General features: G+C 56.8%; 2 protein-coding genes across 4 annotated transcripts in view; one reads left to right on the forward strand and one right to left on the reverse strand.

Moving 5' to 3' along the window:
• On the reverse strand, window positions 1-14474 carry G6PD (glucose-6-phosphate dehydrogenase). Of its 3 annotated transcripts, none has more exons than XM_016123868.2 (13): window positions 14271-14474; window positions 13303-13430; window positions 5085-5122; window positions 4895-5003; window positions 3973-4190; window positions 2925-3083; window positions 2699-2824; window positions 2249-2342; window positions 1702-1888; window positions 1183-1418; window positions 1040-1116; window positions 828-920; window positions 1-725 (listed from the first exon to the last, which is right to left on the reverse strand). In XM_016123868.2, the coding sequence occupies exons 1-13, from the start codon at window positions 14380-14382 to the stop codon at window positions 635-637; spliced, it is 1668 nt and encodes a 555-aa protein (XP_015979354.2). In that variant the 5' UTR covers window positions 14383-14474; the 3' UTR covers window positions 1-634. The 3 variants fall into 3 exon arrangements, with proteins under 3 accessions (XP_015979354.2, XP_015979379.2, XP_015979364.2); XM_016123893.2 differs by lacking the exon at window positions 14271-14474 and adding an exon at window positions 14009-14153; XM_016123878.2 differs by lacking the exon at window positions 14271-14474 and adding an exon at window positions 13998-14132.
• The window catches only part of IKBKG (inhibitor of nuclear factor kappa B kinase regulatory subunit gamma), a 22366-nt gene continuing 18264 nt past the window's right edge, over window positions 10454-14555 (forward strand). The window contains exon 1 of the mRNA XM_016123906.2: window positions 10454-10930. The gene's annotated coding sequence lies outside the window, so the exon portion shown is untranslated. The remainder of the gene's footprint in view (window positions 10931-14555) is intronic.

Raw genomic sequence — 14555 nt, forward strand, 5'->3', positions numbered from 1 at the left:
ATCTGTTTACATATTTAATGGCAGGGAGCTGAGGTGGGGGTCCCACCTGCTGCTTCTGCTTTTCTAATAGAGAGGGGGCCACCTGCGGGTTGGGTGGGCCATGGAGTGCAGAGCTGGGCTGGTTGGGGCAGCTGGCGGGGCAGAGGGACGTTCAGGGGGCCCAATACATGGGGGATTGCTGGCGGCACAGAAGTCCTTTCAATGGGTGACCAGGAATGTACAGTAGCACTGAGGCTGGTGTGGACACGTTTGCTCCCTTTCCCCAGGTTCTGAGGGGCTCGGCCACAGCCCGTGGGTGTGTGGGTCAGCCACTGGCCCGCTGGGGCCCACCCCTGGTTCCTCCCCCTTGCCCTTAACTCCTGTCCTAGGCTAAGGACCCTGGGACAGACAGAAGGGCCACTCTTCTCCTTCCTTCCATTGGGGTTCAGCCCTGCGGACAGAAGCTGGCTCAGACAGGGCCATTGGTGGCTGGGGACGGTCACAGCGCAAGTGTCAAGTGCTCAGTGGCTGAGGAATGTTGCTGGGCCCGGGGCCAGGAATGAGAGGCTGAGGCCTATGGTCCCGAAGTTCTCCCGACGTGGGGGCAGGTGCTGGGAAGGTGGGGAGGGCAGACAGACGGGGGGCTCGCCGGGGCTTAGAGCTTATGGGGGTTCACCCACTTGTAGGTGCCCTCGTACTGGAAGCCCACTCTCTTCATCAGCTCGTCTGCCTCCGCTGGGCCTCGGCTGGGAGGGTGACAAGCGGAGGGGAGATGTGACGGGGCCAGGTCTCAGCACCCTCCTCCCCCGTCCCCCTGCCCCGCTGGCTCCCTCCCCTGCCCCCCTTACCTGCCGTAAACGTAGGGGATGGGCTTGAGCTTCGTGCCCTCGATCTCGTGCAGGAGCGGTGTGAAGATCCGCCAGGCCTCCCGGAGCTCGTCACTGAGGGGACACACTGTGGCTTTGGAGGGTGCGGGGACATGGAGGGAGGGAGGGAGCTGGCCGCCCCCACTGCCCAGAGCCCTGGCCCCTGCCACATACGGGCACGGGGTCACCCTCACCTGCGCACAAAATGCATCTGGCTCCCACAGAAGACGTCCAGGATGAGGCGCTCGTACGCGTCGGGGAGCTTCACGTTCTGCGAGAGGGGGTGTCACTGAGGCTGCCCGCACACAGAGTCCCCCGCCCCGGGCCGGGCGCCCACCTTGTATCTGTTGCCGTAGGTCAGGTCCAGCTCCGACTCCTCGGGGTTGAAGAACATGCCGGGCTTCTTGGTCATCATCTTGGTGTACACGGCCTCGTTGGGCTGCACGCGGATCACTAGCTCGTTGCGCTTGCACTGCTGCTGGAAGATGTCGCCAGCCACGTCTCGGAACTGCAGGCGCACCTCGGCCTTGCGCTCATTCAGGGCTTTGCCGCAACGCAGGATAAAGGGCACCCCTGGGTGGGGGACAAGGCCGGTCTCAAGAATGGCTCTGCCAGAGGTCCAGGCCACAGGTCGCGTGCACCTGCGTGTGTGTGTCTGAGAGCGAGTGTGACAGGGTGCGTGTGTGTGAGTGACAGTGTGTAGCGAGTATACAGCAAGGTGGCCCGCCCTGCTGGCCCTCTCCCCTCCCGCGTCCCCTGTGGCGGTGACCACTGCCCCTAAGTGGATCGGACCCCAGGAGAAGAGCTCCATGAGGACACGCCAGCCCTGCCTGCCAGGCTCGAAGGTGTCACCTACCGTCCCACCTCTCGTTCTCCACATAGAGGACCACAGCTGCAAAGGTGGCAGTGGTGGACCCACGGGGCACTGTGGGGTCGTCCAAGTACCCTTTGGTGGCTTCGCCCTCTCCGTTGGGGTTCCCCACATACTGGCCCAGGACCACGTTGCTCACCTTTGCCTCTGAGATACATTTCAACACCTTGACCTGGGAGAGAGGTAGGGGAGCGAGGGGCCCCTTGTTAGGCAAAGTGGCCTGTGCATGGGGCCACATAGCCCGGTAGGGTGGGCTTCCTGGAGGAGGAGATACCCATTCAGCTTTGCCCACCCAGCCAAGGGCACGACCATGGCCCCACTCCCGACCCACGGGCCCCCCAGGAACCCCTCCCTTTTTTCTGAAGAAGCGGAGGCCTGGGCAGACAATGGGTCTGCCCTTGGTCACACGGCAGTCACTGTTAGTCCCACAACATGACATCTTGGGCTTCTGACCCTTAGGCCAGGGCACCCGGTGCTCAGGGCTGGCCGATGGGGCTGGCGGCGGGCACCAGGAGGGTGCGCCTGCACCCACCTTCTCATCTCGGACGTCGTCCGAGTCGGTGGAGGTGGGCTTCTCCATGGCCACCAGACACAGCATCTGCAGGAGGTGGTTCTGCATCACATCCCTGGTGGGGAAACGGGTGGAAGTTGGGTCAGGGGCCTCCAGGCTGGGAGTGAGCCCGCCTTGGACTCCTCCCCATTGGCCAGGTTCCGGGGGCACAGGGCCTCAAGTGGGGTTTTCGAGCAACAAGTTACAAAACTTGCATCCTGGTCCTCAGTGTTTGCCAGATGCCCCCAAGGAAAGGAAAGAGACGGTGACCCCCCCCGTCGCCGCCGACTGCTCAGATACTCCTGCTGCAGAATTCGAACTTGGGGTGAGGAAGGAGCAGCCCCCTACAACAGGGAGGGGAGACCCCCACAGGGAGGTGGATTGCACCCCGTGCCCGTGTGAGCCTCCTGGGCGGGGGAGACAGGCTCTCACCGGATGATCCCAAATTCATCGAAGTAGCCCCCACGGCCCTCAGTACCGAAGGGCTCCTTGAAGGTGAGGATGACGCAGGCGACGTTGTCCCGGTTCCAGATGGGACTGAAGATCCTGTTGGCAAACCTGGGGGAGGAGCGGGGCAGAGGCTGGTGGCGCATCCAACGGGCAGCAGTGGGGCAGGCTGGGCCGCCCGTGCCCGCCCCAGACCCGGCGCCGGCCGCACCTCAGCACCATGAGGTTCTGGACCATCTCCTTGCCCAGGTAGTGGTCGATGCGGTAGATCTGGTCCTCGCTGAACAGGGAGGAGATGTGGTTGGACAGCCGGTCGGAGCTCTGCAGGTCCTTCCCAAAGGGCTTCTCCACAATGATGCGGTTCCAGCCTCTGCAAGAGCCCAGAGCCACGTCACCCCCAATAACCCCTCCTCAGGGAGTGGGAGCTAGTGGGGGAGCAAGGGGAGGGTACCTCAAGGGCACAGCTATCTTCGTGGGTTTAAAAATGGGAAAAGGTCCCTTTCTTTGCTAGTCCCCAGTAAGAGTTAACGTGGCAGTCTGCATTCAAAACCAGGACAAAATAACACAGATGAATGTGGCTTTGGGAAAACAACGAAGTGCAGACAGCAGGATCCTCATGGAGCAACACTGCCACCTTCTGGTCACAGGGGGACACTTTGGGAAATGCCAAAAAGCCAGAGAAGCAACCGGCAGAGTTTCATGGAGTCACACTGCCATCTTGTGGTGGTAGCGGGAACTGCTGCCAGGGACAATTGGATTTCTAGAGAGATGGACTCTGAGGGTCTACAGCAGCGGTCCCCAACCTTTTTGGCACCAGGGACCGGCGCTCCTATGGGAATCCAGTGCCTGATGATCTGAGGTGGAGCTGAGGCTGTGATGCTAGTGTTGGGGAGCGGCTGCAAATATAGATGAAGCTTGGCTCACTGGCCTGCCGCTCACCTTCTGCTGTGTGGCCCAGTTCCTAACAGGCCACGGACCAGTACCGGGCCATGGCCCAGAGGTTGGGGACCCCTGGTCTACAGGATCCGGAATGTAAATATGCATGGTAGAATTTTCAGTAATGCTTGTGAGAGGCTATCATACGATAGCCTCCCTTACAGCCTCCTTTCTTCGTAAAGCTAATTAAACAGGGGCATCCATCTCTCTTCAGACTCCCTAGACCGGTTTGCCCCAGGGGCTCTGGATAGCTGCCAGGGCAGACCAGGCTAAGGCAGGGCACGCCTAGGAGGTGGGAAGGAGGGGCAAAAGACAAGCCTTACGTCTGGCTCATGCAGTTCTCTCGGATGTTCTTGGTGACAGCCTCATAGACAGTGGGGGGCAAGGCCAGGTAGAAGAGGCGGTTGGCCTTTGACCCTTGGTCGAGGGCGTTCACGTGGCTATTGAGACGCTGATAGGAGGCTGCTTCGTTGTACTGGCCAGCCACGTAGGAGTTGCGGGCAAAGAACTGGTCCAGCTTGGGCTTCTCCTCAGGGGTGGCCTGGGAAAGACGGACACAGGGGAGTTGGACCCTCCTCAGCCCTCCGTTGCTCACCCCATGGCCAGGGCAGGCTCCCTCAGGGCTCAGCAGTCATGGCCCGACACTGGATGCGCCCCCATCTTGTCAGCTCTGCACACCCACAGGGGGAGGCCAGGGCAGCGGGAACACTGCAGGAGGTGGGACCCAGCAGTTGCAGGCTGGGCCGTGTCACCCCTGGGGACCTCGTGCCCCAAGACAGAAGTCAGACTTCGGGAAAGTTCGACCTGGGAGAAACACCTCTCTCCAAAGTCATTATGCCAAAATCAGGTGTGCTGGGAAAACACAAATCTGTAGGACCGCCATGGTATGGAGGCTTTTCCCGCTCCTGGCCCCAGGGTGCAGCAGCGGGGAACCAGAGAGTCCAGGCGAGGGGCAGCTGGGAAACCGGGGTCTCAGGCTAGAAAGGTCCCTGCCCCCTCTCTGCGCCCAGTGCTCCTCCCATGATCACGGAAGCAGTGGGCGCAGGTGGGCAGAGCTTCTGCACCAGTCTGGCAGGATAGTGTGGGTGGCTTTGAGGAGGGCAATGAGGAGAGGCCCCAGGCGCTAGTTCTAACAGGCCCTACCACTTCGCCAGGACAAGGGAGGAAGGCCAGGGGGAGAAGGAGTGGAGAGCAGGAACAGAATGGGCCGGGGACGCCCCCCGCAGAGATCCCCAAGACACTCACTTTGAAGAAGGGCTCGCTCTGCTGGCGGATGTTGGCCACCGTGAGACGTGAGCGGGCATAGCCCACGATGAAGGTGTTTTCGGGCAGAAGGCCATCCCGGAACAGCCACCTGAGGGCAGAGCATGGCCGTGGCCTGGGCAGGGAGGGCAGGGAAGGCGAGGAGGGTGATGGGCAGTAGGGGGACACTTACCAGATGGTGGGGTAGATCTTCTTCTTGGCCAGGTCACCCTGTGGCAGGCGGAAGAAGCATGGTTAGGAGAGGCTGGGGACACGACTTAGATCACCTCCCCTCTTGGAGACCCAGGTACTCACTCAGGGTCACCACTCAGCCCCAAGCACACCCATCTTGTTCCTGTATGTAGCCAGAGGACACTGAATTAGAGCCCGTGCTAGCCCTTTATCCTGACCTTGAGCTGATTGTGTCTGTGTGTCACAGGAGCCAGCCTGAGGTGGCCAGACCTTGTGCTGACAGGAGGTACCATGACCGACTAACCTGGCCACCCCACAGTCACACAGACCACCATCTCTGGTCTCAGTGCAAGCGAGCAGAACCAAACCCAAAGCAAAAGGCCCCCTTCGAAGCAGCTTACAGGCCGAAGAAGGAAATCTGAACATTCCATTCGCTGGAACTGAGTAGCGATAAAAGGAACACACAGGAAAACTCGTGAGACATGGCCTTAAATGCTTACGTTAGCAAAAAAAAAAAGGAAGAAGGAGGAGGAGGAGGTGGAGGAGGAGGAGGAAGAAGAAGAAGAAGAAGAAGAGCTCGAAACTAATGAGCTAAAGCATTTAATTTAAGAAGTTAGAAACAAGACAGTAGAATTTTTAAGCCAAACAAACCACAAGGCAGCAAATAATGAAAAGCAAAAATAATAAAATGGAAAACAAACTAACAACACTACAAAAAGACGAACAAAGCCAAAAGGTGGTATCTGAAAACGACTAATAAAAACAGACAACTCTCTTGCAAGATCGCTTTTTAAAATGTACTGAGAATCGGGAGTGCGATGTGACAAAATTATAGTTACGTGACACAGAAGACGGTTTTACGAACAACCTTATTCCATGTTTGACAAATTTCACGAAAAATCCAACCTATCAAAATGGAGTAAGAGACCTGAGTGGGCGACGGTCCTTGAGGAAATAGGCTTGCAGTCCCCAACCTTCCCACCAGGACAACCCCAACTCTGACCCCAGCACAGGAAGCTTCGCCTGCTGGTTCTACCAAAATGCCAAGGAGAGAGACAGAGCTCCATTTTGAGACAAACTCTGCTGCAAACGGCACAGGGCCCAGTCACCGAGCCTGAGTACTGAGATCTATGAGGAAGGTCAATGGGAAGGCCCTGCCCAGCTCATTCACGGTCACGTTCACGGACGCAGATGCAAAACCCTGCAGCGAACAGCAGCAAACCCAATGGTGTGATGTTAAAAATGTAACATGTCAGAACCACGTTCCAGGGGCACCTTGGGAATAAAAGGGTTGGTTTCATATCAAAAAGCACAAAATCATTGAAAGTCACATGAACAGATCAAAGGTGCAAAGTTATAAAACAAAATCTACTCCTATTTATTGATTTTTTAAAAAATCTAGTGACCTTGCTAAACTCACCAGATGTAGAGAAAGTGTTCTAGAGCATTCTACATCTATCATGATAAGAACTCTTATCAAATTAGGGATAAAAGGGAACGTACATGTTTAACTTGATAAAGGACACCTATAAAAACCCCACAGACATGGGGAAACGTGGGAGGGACGTGGAGATATCCCCCTGAAAAATCTAGGAGCGAGAGAAGTACCTGCCATTGGCTCTTCAGTCAATGGCCAACTAGCGGCCCACACAGCAAGGCAGCAGAACGAAAATGGCGTAACGATCAGAAAGGAAGGAAGTAACAAAACTGGCGTTACTCGTAGATGACAATCTGCTGAAACGAGATCGCCTTGAACCAAGCTACAGGCACATTTTTATAATGACACTTTAGCAAGGTTGCCAGTGCTAGATTCGATAAGTCAATAGATAGGAGTAAGCACAGATTTCGTAAGACACAGAAAACGATAACCAGAAAAAAAAAAACAATAAATTAAGGCTTTGTCAAAACTAAAAACTCCTGTTTATAAGACACTATTAAGAAGAGGATTAGGCAAAACAGACTGGGAGAACATATTCACCAAATGTATCTGTATCCAGAATATATAAGCATCCGACGACAAAATAAGACAACTGCCCAATTAAAAATGTGGTTGAAGGCTTGATCAGACGCTTCGCAAGAAAGAGAAATGAATGGCTAATAAACACGTGAGGGAATGTTCTAGGTCTTTGGTTGTCAGAAAAACACAAATTCAACCACAAATAGATACCATTTTACACCTACTAGGATTTGCTGTACGCCGACAGAATGACCACACAGAGCATTGGACACGATGCGGGGCGCTTACTTGACAAAATCTCCAAGCTGGAAACAATCCAAATGCTCAAAATGATCAACATGTGGATGGACAAGCTGTATATTCACATGATGGGCTTACTGCTCAGTGACAACAAGTGACAGCTAGCGATCCCACCCAATGCAGGCAAATCCCAAAAACATGCTGAGCCAAAAACCCGGACACAAGACTAATTATGAGTTCACTCACTTAGCCGAAGCTCCAGATTAGGCAAGAATTAATCTATCAGAAATTATATCAGCAGTTGTCTGGAGCGGGGGGTGGCAAGGCCATCCAAGAATTTTCTGGGAAGATGGAGACATCCCATATCATGATAAAGGTGTGTAACTAACTGCACAGTTGAGCTTTGTGCATTTCGATGTGTGTAAATTTGGTTCACAAAAAGAACAGACTGAAAAAAACAAAACCAGTCATCAAGCAGAGGGTGGGAGGGGGTGAAGCAAGATGGCAGAATGTCGTGGCAGCTCGGCGGTGGGCGGTGGCTGTTTGATGTGCCATTCTGTCGACTTCGTGTGCGTGTGAAATTTTCCAAAATAAAAGTTCAGGTGCAACACACGGCAACGGTGAGCGGACAATACGGTAGACCCCACAAACAAGACGGAAGACTCACGAGAAAGAATCACCAAGTTCCTTCTCCCCAAGCTCTAGTTCAGCCGCTGCAGCCACTCCAGCGTGCTTTTATTTTGTAACCTGACAAAGGAATTCTCCCCTCCGGGTGGACGAGGACGAGGCGGGGATGTCACAGGCTCCTGGAGAACAGGGCAGGGAGCCCTTTCATCTGCCTGCCCTGTAATTGGAGCGCGGGATGAGTCTGGGAGCAACCCACGCTCGGTGGGGTGTCGCCAAATCAACAGGGGAGTACATGCCCGACCAGGTGGATCCACACTCGCCCCAGGCTGAAGAACCAACCCCAGAGATAGAGAGCTGAGGACTTGATGCGAGGTTACCTTTTAGAAGCAAGTGACCATTGCAAAATGGAGGCCATGTGATCAGAACTAAAGCAATCCCGACCTGGCTAAAAATGCCCCTGGAGACGGGCAGTCAGGAAGGCACTGGGGACCTGCCGGGTGCTCTGGGGCGGGCGATCCCACTATGGGTGGAGGTGGGCACGGGCCATTTCTGAGGCTGCAGGCCAGTGTGAGGGATACTGGGAAGAAGCACGAGAACTACGGAAATTGATTGACTAGTAGACCGAGTTGTATTCAGAGTTTGCAACAGACCAGGGAACTTACAGAACAAAGGGAGGTTCCTGCTGAGGTTCCTAATGAACTATTTACCCCGCCTTTAACCTGCATACAGACCCGCAAGGAAAACAAGGTCTTTAAGCAAGGTCTTTAAGCTGCACCCTATTCAAAACCAAGCCGCAGACCACGGGGAAGCTGCAGAACAAAGGCTGGGCTGGCTCACGGGTCTTTAACGCTGCAGACCTGGGGGCAGGAAAACCGGAACTTCCAGCTGTCATCCCCAGAAACTGAGAATCCCCTGTGAACCGAATCCCCCGAACACTTGGGGGCTCTCTCACTCCCCGTCCTCGGTCTCTGCGAGGCTGCGTCTCTGTCTGCGGAGCGTTACTCCTTCTCTAACAAACCTCCCTTTTGTCCCGGACTCAGGCTCGCACCTGAAGCCTTTCCTGCGCGCAGCCAGGGACCCTGTCTCTTGAGTCCGCACTTGAGGGGGATCCGCCCCGTCATGCATCAGGAGCTCAGGGCTGGCTGGCGCTCGGAATCTTCAGGTTCCTCCTGTTCTTTGCTTTGCCTCCAGTCTCCGTGGGTGACCTGACTTCCTCCTGAGCTTCGGGTGAGGACCCGCATGCGGACAACTCCAAGTGTCTTCCAGTCCGGAGTTCACCGAGCTCCAAGTCCACACAGGCAAGTGTCTACCGGCCATCCCCAGGCTCCACTACGACCCCAAACTTCCCAAGTGGGTGGTTCCCAAACCAGGGTTCCCTGACAGCGTGCCTGCCCACGCCTGCCAGCGCTCTGGAGTGGGTCTCTATGCGCATCGCCACCTTCCAGGTGAAACACTGCCACAGCCCTTATTGGTCCTTCAAGGTCCAGGTCTGACCCCCAGTCTGGGCATCCAGTTCCCCCTCCACGTCCCTCAGCGAACGCCTGCCTCTGGCTTCTCCCACCAGTGGGGCAGGAGGGGGACTCTGTTCCTGGCACCTTGGCTCAGTGTTGGCCCCGCTCACTCCAGAGAGGGCCAGCTTGCTGGGGACCAGCCCCCAGGAGAAACAACCAGAATCGTGGCCTGCAAACTGCTCTCAGCCTCCCTGTGACAGGTCACGTTAGCTTCCCATCAAACTCCAGCAGGCTGCGAGGAACCGAGGCAGACTACGAGTGATGGATCGGTAGCAAGGAACAATCTCCTGTCTGCTGAGTCACGGTGCCCCAAAGTCCAAGCTGTTTGTTCTTCCTGCTCCCTTGGGAATTAATTAGTGATAGAACCTGCTTGCCTTGTTCAGCTCAGCCCCTGCGACCAGAGGTCTGCTGGGCTCCAAGTCACCCGACGGAGAGGTGACGTAAGACCCAGGACAGTGGGAAGTGTGGGGCCCGGCAGCCGGTCTCCTTGGGCTGGGGGAAGCCTGTCCTCCCTGCCGGCCCAGGCTGGACTACTCTGCAGAAGGAATGTGGGAACGCACTGAGCAAATCTGAGCACGCCGTGTGGGGGCGGGGCAGGCATGGGGGCTACTGGTGAGATGTGGCAATCTTTCCCACACCCCTCATTTCGTTCAAGGACCACAGCGGAGACTGGGGACACAGTGACTTAACTGGAGAAACAGGGTCTGATTAGGATCTCCAGCCACCAGTATCTGGCCTGGCTGGGGCAAAGGAACCTGGGCCACCACCTGCCCGTTGTCAGCCAGGTTTGGCGCCAGTCTCTCGTTTTATAAGGCCAAACCACTGCCAACGCGCGTTGGTGAGGGTTTTGGGGCAGAAGGCGTTGCAAGGAGCGCCACAGGCCAGCTGCCAGCTACAGGAGTGGGCCGTCCTGTCCCCATTGGGTCAGTCAAGTCGAGGACCTGCTAGGTTTCCCAGGGTGGAGCCCAGGCCCTGGCTGGGGCCCAGCTGGCTCCTGGCCTCTGGAGTGTCAGAGCTGGAGGTCGCTGAGGTAGGCTCGGCTGTAAAGCCAACAAAAGGGCCTCCTTCCTCCACCCTGGGGCTCGTGAATCACCAGGGCTTTGGGGGGGTGCCAACATCATCATGACACAGCAAGAAACTTATCGGCCGAGGGGAAGGCAGCCCAGAAACATCTTGAGCAGAGGGCGGGGCCAGGGCTGCCAGGTTATCCTTGACACAGGCCGGTCATTGGGGTGGGTCCTGAGTGCCCATCGACCCTGTGGCCCTTGTGCTCCAGGAGGGAAGCCTGAGGCCCCCGCAGTGAGCCAATCCTGCCCAAGCGGACTCCCAGTTCTAGCTCTTTCTCTCGGCTCCATTCCTTTCCACATCCCCTGGAGGGAAGTCACTCTGGCCTGGCCAAGGTCTTATCAGATAAAGAAGGACATGATCTGCCAGGCCCAAGGTTCCTCCCCTCTTGCTGGTCTGTAAGGAGAAACTGGCTGCTTTCATTCCAGAGCTTTCTGGACTGGGACAGTAAGTACCTCCACTTCCTTTCTGCTTGGGGGTGGGAATCCTGAGAGGGTGGAAGTGGCTATGCAGTGGCGGGGAACAGAGAGCGGTTCCGAGCCCGTTGGGTAATTCCAGTATCACAATGCGCCCAGGAAGGAAGCTGGGTGCGAAGGCGAGGGTTGGGTAAGCTGGCGAGGGAGGAGGAAGGGGCAGAGGACGGCTGCATGGGCCTGGCCTGCCCCGGGGGCCCGCTGGCCGCTGGGTGCTCGGTGTCTGCTCTTCTGTTTGCGTGGACCAGCCTTGCTCTGCAGGCCCTCCTCATGAGATCTGTGTGCTGGGGATGGGTGTGGGGGCGCTGGGGACACAAGAGACCATTTGTGTCTTTTGTCGCATGTGCCACTCTGAACTCTTACTGCGCTGCTAACCCACCTCGGGTCCCGGCCCCCCAGCACAGAGGTCCAACGAGGAGGGTGGGGCCTGCGTTGCTACGCTGCAGAAAAGGCACTCAGTCGCCATTTGTCGGCTGAATAAACAGAGACTCACTGGTTTCCCAGGGTACCACGCTGCCTACCTGCCTACTGCCTACCAGCCTGCTGCGTGGACGGGGCAGGCAGGCGATGCCCGATTCTGGGCGCTGTTCTAGGTGCTGCCTGAGCAGGGGAGCCCCGCCTGCCTGGAGTAGGAGGACAGAGAAACAAACAGGAGGCTCTTCTTTGAAGTCCCCCTCCGCCCTGCTGAAGTGGCATGTCCCACTTCTGCTCTGAAGCCTCTAGTTGTCGCTCCCAGAGCAGAGAGGAAAAGGGGAACCCTACTGCTTGCAAGGAAATAAAGTTGCCCAACCCCAAGCTGGCCGCAGGTAAACGCAGTGAGAAGTCACAGGATCAGCTCAGTGGAGCCCGAAGACCCTGGCACTTGCTTCAAAAGTCCTCATTTGCGAACCTCAATAAAGGGGAAAGACTTAAAAAAACAAAGAAGCCCTCATTCGTTACATGGAAATGCTGAAGTTCAGAGAGGGGAAGACACTGGCCCCAGGTCGCATAGCAAGCTTGGATGCTTTCAGTGAAGAATCTAATAAGAGTTGAGGGCCTGGAATTGTAAGCCATTTGTTGTGGCCTGGGAGGCTCCGCTACAAGGATGAAGGAAGGAGAAATAATCCTGAGTTCCTTTCTCCTCCAAGCTATTCTTTGGACAAAGGGCCTGATGGTCAGCGTCCTAGGTGTTAAGATTTGTGGCCAGCGCAGATATGGGTCCTCTAAAGGGACGAGGCTGGGGCCAGGATGGAGGCCATACCTGACCCCATGTGCTCCTCATGCATAGTCCCCGTCTTGGGCTTATGGGGAGTCAGAGGACAGCGCTAGGACGGCCCTTCCTCTTTCCTCTCGGGGGCAGAGCCCCCTGCCCCCCACTCTGTCTCCCGTCCTGCATTCTGGCACTCCATTTCCAAGTTCTGATCAGGATCCCAAAGTTGGCAGGGAGTGGCATGTTCTGATACATGTACAAAGAACCGAGGCCCCTGCCCCCCCAGTGGAAGGGGCTGTGATGTGGAAGGCACAGAGAGCAAACGTCTATTATCTGTTATCTAGTTTTGGTTAAATTCTTGCTCAAGATTATACAATAAGTTATGGGCAAAAATGGCCATGTGATGCTTAGCAGATTCTCGGTCATGTCCAAGGTTAAGAGTGAGACGAGGAGGCCACTTTTACTTCCAGATAGCCCTGGCAGCTCGCCTCACCATCCCCCCGCCCACACCTCGCCACTTGGCAGATCTCGCTTCCACACGGAACACTGGGAGGGGACTTTAGTGTGGGGACCTAGGTCTTTCCTATCAGAGCAAAATGGCAGAGCCCTTGGCTAGACAACGGGCTGGGTCACAGCGCCTCAGCAGGCCTTGGAATTTGGGACTAAGAGATAATATTCGAAGAAAGCTTGAGTGTTTGTTCCCACAGAACTTTACGTGGTGGAGAGAGACAAGGTGGGGACTGCGCCTCAGATCCTGCCTCTGGAACTAACCGACTGTGTGACATTCGTTAAGCCATAAAAAAGGTTTGAAAAAGGTACACACAGAATGAAAAGCCTCCCCTGTCTGCCTCTCGGTTTTCCCCACGGAGGAGGAAGTTCAATCAGATAGCTCCCGAGGGCCGTCCAGCTCCGGGACGCGGGTCTGCAGTCAACGGCTGTGCAGTTTACAAATGCTTCGCAGCGTGTGTACACCAGCTGGTGTCGCGGTGATAGTGGCACACGGCAGGAGCAAGAGGGACAGCCCAAGTGAGCAGAGCCCATGTGGCCCCACAACAATCAATCAGTTGGGAAAGCTCAGGCACCCAGCAGGAAGGGACCTGAAGCAATGTCACACTCTAAGTTTAGCTTTTAAGACGCGGGGCCTGGGGGAGACTTACCGATGCACCCATGATGATGAAGATATGTGTATCGGACTGATGGAAGGCATCGCCCTGGTACAGCTCTTCCCGCAGGATCCCGCACACCTGGGTCCGGCTCAGGGCCACCTGCTCTGCCATTATGCTCTCTGGTGAAAGACAGACTTGTTGACAAGGCACGAGAACAGAAGAGCTTTGAGAAGCCGGCCCCTTTTATCGAGGGGTCTTTTGGGTTTTCATCCAGCTGAACTCTGATTATTTGAAACCACTGGCCGTGAAGGGTGGGGTGGGGCGGGACAGCTGGGAAGTTAGAAACTGCTGGCTCTGAGCTCCGGCCATACTCCCCAGGCAGCGTACATTACAAAATTACTCAGAACACTAGTGGATTCCAACTAGAGCCTCAGTTCCGGGGGACTGAGTAAGCTTGGGCTGGGGCACTGCACGGCCCGCCTAGGTTTATCTCTCTCCCTGGAATCGGGCACAAACTCCACAATGAGCTGAAGCGTGTTAGACCCCGCTGCTCTGGCCCTCCTCCTGCCAAGCTGGGACACCCGGACAAGCAAGTCCCTGGTTCTCTCAGGGTCTTGGTTTCCCCAAGGGTCCCATGGGATGCGTTAATACCCTTTGATTTTGCCCGCCTCTCAAGCATGGCAAATCGGAGGGCCTCGCGGCACAGCGTGCCCCTCCGCCGGCGTGGCACCCGCCCACTTCGTTACCTGAGCCTCACCGTTGCCGCCACTGCCTGTCACGCTCGCAGGCCCAGAGTTCCTGGCCGTTTCCGGGGCCTGAGACCCGCCGGTCCATTTAACCAGCGGGGGCGGGCACCTGATCTGAGCTGACCGCCTCAGGCGAGGAGCGCGGGCGGGGCCTCCATGTGGCCCTCCCTTGCGGGGCGGAGTGCAGGCAGGTGCGCGCGCATCCCAGGCTGGTCCCCACGCGAGGTCCCCGAGCGAGGTCCCCTCCCTCGACCCGCCTCGCCCCTTGGGCACCTGCGCTGTCTGCTGGGCCGCGAGCAGCCCGCTGTCCCCGGTGCCGCTGTGTTGCGTCCCCGATGCCTCGTGGGTCAGCGTGCAGCGCTGCGCCATTTGCCAACGTCTCCATCGCTGGCCCGGCCCCGCCCCTACAGCCTTAGCTTTCTCCCCCGCCCCGGGCGGTCCGGCGCCCTCGCGGAGGGTTCCACTTCCGCCGGTAGCGTGGCCACGCCCATCGGCTCCGTTTATGGGCGGGGCCGGCTTCAGCCACGCCCCTTCTCCGGACCCGTAGTCCACTCGGGT

The sequence above is a fragment of the Rousettus aegyptiacus genome, unplaced genomic scaffold (assembly GCF_014176215.1).
Source record: "Rousettus aegyptiacus isolate mRouAeg1 unplaced genomic scaffold, mRouAeg1.p scaffold_m13_p_9, whole genome shotgun sequence".
Classification (NCBI taxonomy): domain Eukaryota; kingdom Metazoa; phylum Chordata; class Mammalia; order Chiroptera; family Pteropodidae; genus Rousettus; species Rousettus aegyptiacus.

Bases quoted from the DNA above. Each gene is read 5' to 3' on its own strand.
- G6PD (XM_016123868.2), bottom strand. From the start codon at position 14,382: ATGGAGACGTTGGCAAATGGCGCAGCGCTGCACGCTGACCCACGAGGC. The intron at 2,343-2,698 runs GTGAGAGCCTGT...TTTCCCCACCAG, and splicing joins GATGAATTTGGGATCATCCG to GGATGTGATGCAGAACCACC. The intron at 1,889-2,248 runs GTGGGTGCAGGC...CCTCTCTCCCAG, and splicing joins ACGACGTCCGAGATGAGAAG to GTCAAGGTGTTGAAATGTAT.